The 10,288-nt window shown below is 41.3% G+C and overlaps 1 protein-coding gene across 1 annotated transcript; it reads left to right on the forward strand.

Moving 5' to 3' along the window:
* Positions 1-4,352: 4,352 nt before the first annotated feature.
* On the forward strand, positions 4,353-6,403 carry LOC119652278. Its single transcript, XM_038056272.1, has 4 exons — positions 4,353-4,626; positions 4,702-4,877; positions 5,239-6,146; positions 6,209-6,403. The coding sequence occupies exons 1-4, from the start codon at positions 4,439-4,441 to the stop codon at positions 6,368-6,370; spliced, it is 1,434 nt and encodes a 477-aa protein (XP_037912200.1). The 5' UTR covers positions 4,353-4,438; the 3' UTR covers positions 6,371-6,403.
* The last annotated feature ends 3,885 nt before the right edge of the window (positions 6,404-10,288 follow it).

A 10,288-nucleotide genomic window follows, 5' to 3' on the forward strand; every position in this document is an offset into this window, starting at 1 on the left:
TTCAGGATGGCGTGGTCGCCACCCGAGCTTATAAAAAGCTCATCATGGAAGAACGGGTGGAGAACGACCAGTACAGAATGTGTGGTTCGGCGTTAGAGACGTTGGACCATCTCATTTCTGGCTGTACTGTTATGGCACCGGTGCAATACATCACCAGGCATAATGCTGTATGTAAGGTTATCCATCAAAACCTTGCATATAAGCATGACGTACTGTTAGTTGACAAGACGGGTCGCTCCGCGTATATTATTGATGTTGCTATCCCCCATAATAGCAATATTGAAATAAATATAAATATACGTGGAGAAGAAGGTGAACTATTGGCTCGGGAAATCAAAGAAATTTGGCGTCTCGAGCGGGTGGTTGTAGTTCCCATAATATTGTCAGCTACAGGTATTGTACCTAAATCCCTAACGGCTTCCCTTGATGTCCTGGGACTTTCGCACAGTCTGGTTCAAACCATGCAGAAGTACACCATTCTGCATACGTGCTCGATGTTGCGGGGAGTACTCGACGGATTCTCCCACTGACCTACCACCGGCCACCACCACCAGTGCCCCTTTAGTTTTTAAGTAGGTAGGATCGTCCGAGCCTAAATGCTTGGCACTTAGTGCTAGTATTAGGTAAAATCCGGCATCTGCCGAGATTGTGATAACTCTAAAATAATTTCGAGCAACTTGTGCAGAAGTGAAATGATCGCCTCATGCAAGTACGGCCTCAGATTGAAATTGAATGAAACTGATTTTTTGTAGATCGCTTGCCATGAAGCAGGTATAATCATTGCCAGCAGCAGTGACCTGTCCAGAATTGAGCGATTTAAATATCTCGGGTCAATGCTATCAACCAATGGAGAACTGCGTTATGAAATTGCTTCACGCATTAGCCCAACCTAGAAGTCACGTTCTTTGTGATCGAAGCCTGAACGAATGCTTCAAATATAGAAGTTACCGCCGTGTCGTCGACCCTATCGCCCTCTACGTCTCTGGGCGTTGGCATACTATAAAAGACAATGAACAGTATCCCGTGATAATGGAGACGAAGGTGTTACGTTGGACTTGTGGCGTGACATGCTTTGACCACATCCGAAATGAGGATATCCTCGATCGATATGAGGCTGCTTCGACAGGAGTCTTTGATTGTATAGTCATATAATTCTGAACATCGAAGTCGATGATAAGCAGCCAAAAGGTAGGCCGAAACAACGGTGGCTTGATACGCTGGATGATGATTTGAAAGCCTCGTGATTGCATCCAAATCAGGCTTTTGGTAGAGCAAAATGGCGAAACCGAGCACGACAAGCCGACAAGCCCGCTTGTAAATGGGACAAAGGCTAAAGAGAATGAAGAAGTGGCTTTGACAAAAAATCGATTCTTTCATTACATTTTTTTAAGTGTAATGATCTGAGAATACGTCCTTAAAATTTCAAGTTGATCCGAATAAAATTAATTGAGATATAATCGTTGAAAGAGAAAAATTCGTACGGTAAACAAACTCAAGTAGAAACGTTTCTACAAACGACATATTTGAAACCGGTGACCAAAATTACTTGGAACCTACTGAAACGATCTTTTTTAAATTTGGCATGCTTATTCAATGCGTAAAAATGTAGTGTTTAATCATTCTATCTATTTCAATAAAAAATGTCCAAAACAATATTTTTTGTAGTAAAAAATTGTACTGATAATTTTAATCAAAAACTAGTTTTTACAGTTATTTAACTAAATCCAGTGTCATGTTTTGTTTCAGATGATCCAGTCCGCAGAAATTTTGGACACTGCAAGCTTTCGTACTGAAGGAGGCGGTATGTCGTCCCCGAAAAATATATACATATATATATATATATACGTCGAAACAAAAAATCGTAGTTTTGAGTAGAGTTACTCTTCTGCTTATTAATCATTGCAAAACATAAAAATATATTTTTTTGACGGCCATTTGTAACATAACTGTATAATTTTTTTCCATAAAAATATCACTGAAAGTTGTTCAATCACGAAAGTTTCGAATTATTCTTAAAAAGATTCCTTTTTAGGCAACAAGTGTTCTATTGTGATCCAGACAGTAGATGGTCGCATGTGGTATTTTCGTATCTTTGTCGGAGTATCCCTAAGCAAGCGCTGTCTCGCCACCCTTCTTCGTTCCTGTCATCAACACTGTGGGACATCCAGTGGCCAGTACTCTACAATCTGCGCTAGGCAGGTAAAGGCATATCAAAGCTGATATCGAGGAATAGCAGCGCAGTTTGCCTTATTAACCTCCACGGTTCGAGTACTGACAGGGCACCAAATGAAGTGACCTCCATGTCGTGGTATTGAACGGAGTAAATGCTAAAGAAAACAAGTCGGAATACCGGAAGCTCGCGCTTCGGGTATAAAGGTTTTGTGTTCATCTTATCTGAGAAATTTCAACGCACATTTTTCTATCCGTATACAGTCACAAATTACGAGACATACGTACATATTACAGCCGTAGATGTTACTCTCACCCTAAACAAATAAACTGCCAATTTTCGAATATTGTACACATATAGGCACGTATATAAATTGATCGTACCCATATGTCCGATTTACTTCTTATATCTATCTGAATTAGGCTCTACCCGCAAAGTTCATTAGCACGCATATACTATATACCTACATACACACATGTCTCGTTGGAATAATTGATATTCATATACAAATGATTAAAAAACTAAAACAAAATAATTCTTTTCCACCCAATTCATACGAACTTACTTCGTTGTGGTATTGATGAATTGATATGTGATGATGACGTCATGCAGGTTGTAGAGTGCACGAAATTCACAAAAAATTGTAAAGTTTTACCCCCTATAACTTTGTTAATAATAGTTTGATTTTCTTCAAACTTGATTAAATTGTGCATTATATTCTTCATTATACGCATGCCAAATTTTATACTTCTGGGATGCACATAAGGGGGGTGCCGGGTAAATTTCTAAAATGTGGAAATATACTATTATTAACTTTATTTGGGCAGATATCGGAACCGGATATATTTTGAGGCCTAGATTTCGTAGAGTTGCACTACTGTGATTTTTTTCAGATTTTTCGGTTGGATAGGTTCTGAGAACGAGACCTGTTACACTTTTTGATGGTCATATTTGGAGCCCTCACTCCCCTATATTTCACGCAATATCATATATTGAACCAGTTTCGGAAAGTACTAATTGATACCTTTCATTTAATACCCCACATGGCTACATTCTGTGAAAAAAAATTTTGCAGCCTCCTTTCACATGTATGGGGAGCCCCCCCTTAAACTTAACACAAAATGGCGCCAGTTGCTGCATGTAAAGGGAACGGCAGATCACATACTCCTACCAATTTTCGTGACAATCGGTCCAGCCATTTCCGAATAAATCGGCTGTGACAGACAGACAGACAGACAGACAGACAGACAGACAGACAGACGGACAGATAGACATCGAATCGATTCTAATAAGGTTTTGTTTCACACAAAACCTTAAAAAGTGTAGATTTTTGTAGGCGACACTTGTAAGCAATCCTATTTCAAATAAATTCGACTGTATAGGAGTGGTCTTAAATATGACCCTATCAGCCGCTTTGGACAATATTCAATTCCATCTGGGTATAGTTGTGTTAGCATCCTCACAAAGCGTTTATTTAAAAAAGGGTGGAACTTTTGCGCGCGTGTTCGGGAGGCTAACTTAAATTGGGAATGCACGCAGTCCTCATGCTTCAAACGGTATCGATTACCAATTTCAGGCCATTTGATAGTAATCTAGCGCAAGACTAATTTTAATTAAATTATCGTAGAAGGAATGGCGTTGAGTGGGGTTGCAATTTTCAGTTTTGCATTTTAGTTTTTGAGCGTGAGCCATGCATTATGTACACATGGTCGTGATCTTCACAACCGATCTCCAGGAAATATTGCATTAAACCAGATACATATAACTAAGGCATGTGATGCCAGAAGTTTGGGATCATAAATAAGCATACACGACGTAGTAGCACTAATCATTCATTCCAATAGGCACACATTCTAATGACCCAGTTTTACGGGATTGGGAGCTGGAAAACAGACCAGTGTAGTGTACACGAAGCAGCCTCTTTGATTCTATCAACTTATCAACATACATTTTATTCAAGAATTATTGCAACGAAGAATTCACAAATTAGCACCTCCCAACTTGAGTTTAAATATTTGTGTGCTCCAGGGTTGCTAATTGTCCGGTTGGGACTTGGTTCAGTTATTCAATATAATCAAAAGTAGGGCATCACAGTTTCGCCTCGAATTCAAAAACGTGTACATATTTCTTGACTAATTCTGGTAGTGCAGAAGTTAAGTATGTTGTTATGGTGGGATGAAAGGTAGCAACTTTCTTTGTCATTGCGCGGTTCTACTTGCGAATTTCAGTTTTATTGCGGTTGCACAACCTGAAGTGTAATAGTGGAAAATGTTACAACCAGTGACTGTTGGGATTATGTTAGTAATATGTATCAACTTTATCAGTGCTGACGATGCTTCCAGTTCTTATGCTAAGGTTGTTACGCTAGGATCGAATGGTGATAAAGAATCTTGGCAGGGCGACTCAGGACCCAAACTCTTCAAGGCTCTACACACGGATCTAAATATCCCAGTTTCGTAAGATAAACTTGTACATAAATAATGCGGTGAATATACGAATGAAACGAAATTATTCCTGATGATTATTTGTAGAACAACAAAAACTATAGAAACGACTGCTTCTGGTCAGGATAAGGATTCATCATTAGGACGGGCGTATACGTATATAAATCCTTACCGAATTTATCCCCGTAGACAATATTCAGTGAATAAAAACCGATCGCCTTCGGTGATATACCCACGATACGGCTCGTCATATAAACGAATAGGTGAATATAATGTGAATTTAGTCTCAATTCTGGAGTTTGGTGTTTGTAATCGACTGTGTTTGATAACGCTTTTTTCAAAATAACGGAAGTTAATCAGAGATCTCTTCGCGGTTTCATCTAAAAAATATGATTGGTTTTCCTCCTAAAATTGCACTTTGATTTATTATATTTATCATATTTGGATGATAGAAAAACAACCCTTCATACGGTCGAACGTTTGAATATAACTGCTGCATGTCGGCACAAATGTTATTCTGTGAAATCTTCATTGCCTTTCTGTGCACATTTTTGTAAATAACTCGACTAAATGAGTGAACCCTGCCATGACTAATCCACAATTGCTTTATCAAAAATTTTGCAGACCAGGCGATGGATCGATATACACCAGGCGAGGCCGTTGCAACTGCTCAATTTAAAAAGAACAAGGATGGATACAATTATAATCCACCAAAAATGAAACCCACGAGACCATCCGCGATTAGCTATACTCCACCCAAAGATTTATATGCATTTCCTCCAAATCTGGATTCTAACTATTTACCACCAACGCAACCACCCCCGAGTAAACCCAGGAAGCCGATTACTAGTTATATACCCCCACCAGCTGGAGCGCCTAGTGGTTTTGTGGGACCAGTAAATCCTGAGTATCTACCTCCGTTTATGAAGGAATCCAAAAGCGAAGACAAGGGAAAACCGGCTGATTCTGATACAACAGAAATGCCAGCCTCGAACCCAAGTGATGATATGCTACCTCCGCTCACAGATAGCGAAAATCCACCGTCCAGTGAAACAGAAATGTCTGCCGAGAAAGATATGCCACCCAACGAGAGTAGTGATGAAATGGGTAAGCCAGATATGGAAGATGATATGCTTTCCCACATAGAATCTCCGGATATGCCGGATATGCCGGTGATGGATGAAAAACCCTCCAGTATGGACGATCATCCAGACTCCGACTTTGTACCTCCCGGTGATCATGATCATTTCCATCTACATGGTGGTCATTCATTTTACGGAAGTCATGGAGTCGATGCGTTTCCAGAAATAATATATGACGACCATGACCATCACCATTTCCACCATGATCATCCTCCACCAATAGTGGTGACGACCACTACAGCGAAACCTGAACCACCACCTGAACCTCGAGTGAAAAAGTACAGCTACTTTTATCTTGGCCGAAAACTTTGGTATATTCCACTCTACTTCACCGTGTGGTTCAGTTTCTACATTTTTTGGTTGATTGTCAAGTCCATTGCAAGGCACAAGGTAAACGAAACATACTATTAACGCCGAAATATCTCCAGTAAAAATGTTGAACTTCGTTTCAGGTCAATCTTCCAAATCATTATACAGGTAGGATGATGAAACGGGATCTTACGGAGTATTTTACACATCGGGAAACAATGGAAAACATCAACGATCTAACAGTACGTGTTATCGAATACATTGAGGATTTTGGGAAAAAGTACCCCAATTCTGCTACTTCCTAATCATGTGCAGTATAGCTGCATCTATATATATCTTGCCCAATAAAATGTGAAATATGTAAACAACTGTTTATCTCGTCTCCGTTTGTATACGTAGCATACCAGTGAAATCTCCCATTCAATGGTTTTCAAAAGAAATGAAGGGGTGGAGATCAATTTATCCAATAATTGGCTTTGGAAAATTATTCGGAAAGTGCAAAAAAGGAAGGGTGGGACTGGTAATAGCCGTTTCCTAAAAAAGAAAATCAGCCGTTTACCAAAATACTAGATATCACATTCTCCGTTTGTTTCTTAGCAGACACAGCGTATCAACCACATCTACATCTCACGGTACGTAGCTCTAAGGCGCCAACTTGTCAATCGTCCTGGAATAGTGGGTTCCATTGCACGTCATAGCTCCCAATTTAATGATCCCCTTTTCTAATGTGGTAGCGGAAGGTCGCGGCTCAAATCCCAGTGGTGGCAGAGGGATCTGCTATCTTGACTAGATGTCGGATACTAGTCGACTCAGCTGTGAATGAGTACATGAGTCAAATGAGGGTAATAATCTCGAGCGACCGCAATGATAACCACATTGTCTCCTACAGTGTACTATAGTGTACCGTTGTGGTCTCGAACGAAGGGCTCTGACTCAAATACCCGAAAAAGTGAAACAGGTCTCATTCTCAGAACTTAAAAACCTGAAAAAAAAATCATTGGATGCATTTGTACACAAGCTAGCCCTCCAAATACGATACCTGCTCCAATAAAGTGTATAATTGTGCCGTTAAGTTCATTCTATAATACAAGTACAAAATTTGGCATTTGCATAAGAAATAAAATATTTGACATAATTCTGGAAAGTTTGAGGCCAATCCAACTATTATTACAATGTTTTAGAATAATAATAATCGTTGGCGCAACAATCCATATTGGATCAGGGCCCATATTCTAGACCGTAACGGTACACTACAGAACAGTGTAGGCGGCAATGTGGTCAGCATTACGCTCGCCTGAGATTATTACCATGATTTGACTCAGGTTCTCATTCACAGCTGAGTCGACTGGTATCCGACGTCAAATTACGATACAAATTCCACTGTCACCAGTGGGATTTGAACCGCGACCTTCCGTACGACAGCCTTGTGCTCTAACCACTCAGCTATTCGGACATAAGTTCTAGAAGGCCAAATAAAAATTTCACGTGAAAAACGTGCATAGAAAGTTTCTTACATAAGATGAATACAAAAACCTTTATACCCAAGCATCCAGCTTCCGGTATTCGGGCGAGCAAACGGACAAACGAACAGACAGACCTGTGAGGAGTTGCCTCCAGGTGGCGATTAGGGACATGCCTATTGATGAGTAAATATATGTTTACATACTTTTCTTCTTTAACTGTGCTTGGAAACGTATTTGCTTATCACTGATGCGTGGAACGAAATGGATATACATTTGAAGATAGCCAGTACTGGCAGCTTTTCGGAGTAAGCAAGCGGGCGCTCGGCCGTCGATATCCCTCGAGCGTTGTGCCTTGGTGGACGACAACTTGCTATAAGTGTTTTAGATTTGGATAAGGACGTGTTCAAACGAGGTACAACACCGAGAAAATAACTACAAAGGCAAAGGATGATAGTTGAAAGGAGACAGTTGGCTAAAAAAGGCGGTTTCAACACCCATCCCATCTGCTCAAGAGGTACTTCACGACTAGGAAATGGACCCATTCAGGGTTTCAACTCATGAATTTTACAATCTTCCCTAATGCCAAAGACGACAATAGAGAAAGCTAATAAAGGTGACGGAGTCTGTAATTGAAGTTATCCAGCTAAAACTCACCAAGAACAGAGCCCTGAAGCGGAAATGCGTTTCATGCAGCTTGGAGCTACAATCGCTGAGCTATCCGAATTCAATAAGGACAAGCACAACGTGTACCAAACCATTAAGAACACGATAAGAGCCATTAGGGTGCTTTTTAATAGGTCGCAGGAAGAAAGAAGATCTAAGGAAAAGCCGAAAATTACTGTCCCAACAGTGTTACAGGCAATCTAAGTGACACCAAAGCGCAAGGTCATCGACTTTCATGAAGTAAAAGAGTACTAGATAAAAAGAGGGAAGTTTTAGGGAATCAAAAAGAAATAAGCATTCTGGCCCTTCTAACAAATGGAACTGAAAGTTCAAGAAGGGAAAAATATGTGACCAAAGTGGGAATGCTGGCTAGCGGAATAAGGTCGTAAATAAAAAGGACAAGAAGCCAAAGTTGCGAATTCGCCCAGAGGCAATTATAATCTCCAGCAAGGGAAATCCGTCGTATGCGGAAATACTAAAAAAAAGCGAAAAGTGACCGCTAAATGAGAGATCTGACCCGAAATGTCAGAAAAACCTGGAGGACCCAGGAATGGGATCTCATGTTTGAGGTGAGATAATCCAGGATGGGAAAACTGAGAGCTTTCGTAGCCAAGTTATAAACTCGCTTGGGGTACTTACGAACTAGAGACGGAAATTCCCATAATAAGTGAACTGTACAGAAACCTTGACGGTGGTCACAGATTCAGACGGTGGAGCGGTGATATGGGCGTGCAACCATCAAGCCATACAATACACTATGGGTTAGGCGGCTACCAGCTTCGTGTGGGCAAAAATAAGCGGCAGAGTCCAAAGATGATAGCCGGTGACAAGTGACGCCGTGCCGAGACTAATACAGGGGGAAGGTGCTTATCAAAACATTCGCCTAGCTGGATATAGTTCTGGTCAACGAAGTTCATGTAAACACGTACCGGAAAGTGCGATCAGGTTTAATTTTAGATGCGAGATTTGTCAGGCTAGGCTAGCACATAATATGAACAGGCAAGTTAGCGAGGAGTTCACGTAAAGCGACCATCAGGGTCGAAGTCACAGGGCAGGAAACGCGCACGCCGGAAACGAAAATTGGAAATAACGCCAGGGTATTCTTCAAAGGCAATTGGTGAACAAACATTCATGGAAGTGTGACTACGCTGACCTAGGAAGGCAGGCAACTCTCCGGATAGAGCTCTAAATGCCACACATTGCATCGCTAAAGCATGTGATTAGAAAACCCAATTACTGGTGGTCAGTCTTCGATTCGATTTGCCACCGAGCCAAACGAACGACTCAGATGGCAGTAAGTAGGACTGATCAAGGGCAAAAGGAATAGGGAAGCCCACACAAACCACGAGTTCGCCATCAAGTAGAGCAAGAGGGAGTTTAAGGAACTTTGTTTGGGGGCGAACATAAAGCTGTGGGGTAACGCCTAAAAATCATGACGGGACGATTCAGGGGCCGTTCATCTCTGCAGATCACGTGCCCTACCCTTTTGTTAAAATGATGGACGTGAGGAATGCATTCAGTTCGGCCAATTGGAACCTTATAGGAAAGTCTCTGGTAACAAATGGTGTTCCCACTCACCTCCGGACGCTCTGGTATGACACCGATGATGGAGGAGTACGTTTGCTGCGCGCGTTCCCTACGGGGCTCCGTACTGGGCTGACACCGAACAAAGTCATGTATGATGATGTCTTAACCTGGCCTTATCACTAAGGGCTGCACGCTGGTATTAGAATTGGGAATCATATCATGACTTTTGAATTTTGGAATGATGATGATGAGCATTCACCAGGAGTATGGCTCCAGCAAGAGTGATGCGGAACATTGGAGGACCGCAGCGTAATTGCAGGCAGCTCATAGCCAGGGTGGTGAGGTTCATCTTGCTGTATACAGTCACAGTTTGGGGAAAAGCGGCTACGTTCTGCCTTTAGGATCGTCTCAGATGATGCAGCGTTTGTCATCTGGGGAATGATGCCGATTGATATCCTGGCAGATAAGATGATGAACATATATACCATCAGATCAGCTTCGCCATTATCGCAGGTGAAAAAATAGGAAGGGAGAGATTCATAAACAGATGGCAACAGCGATAGAACCAGG

Source organism: Hermetia illucens, chromosome 3 (assembly GCF_905115235.1).
Source record: "Hermetia illucens chromosome 3, iHerIll2.2.curated.20191125, whole genome shotgun sequence".
Lineage (NCBI taxonomy): Eukaryota > Metazoa > Arthropoda > Insecta > Diptera > Stratiomyidae > Hermetia > Hermetia illucens.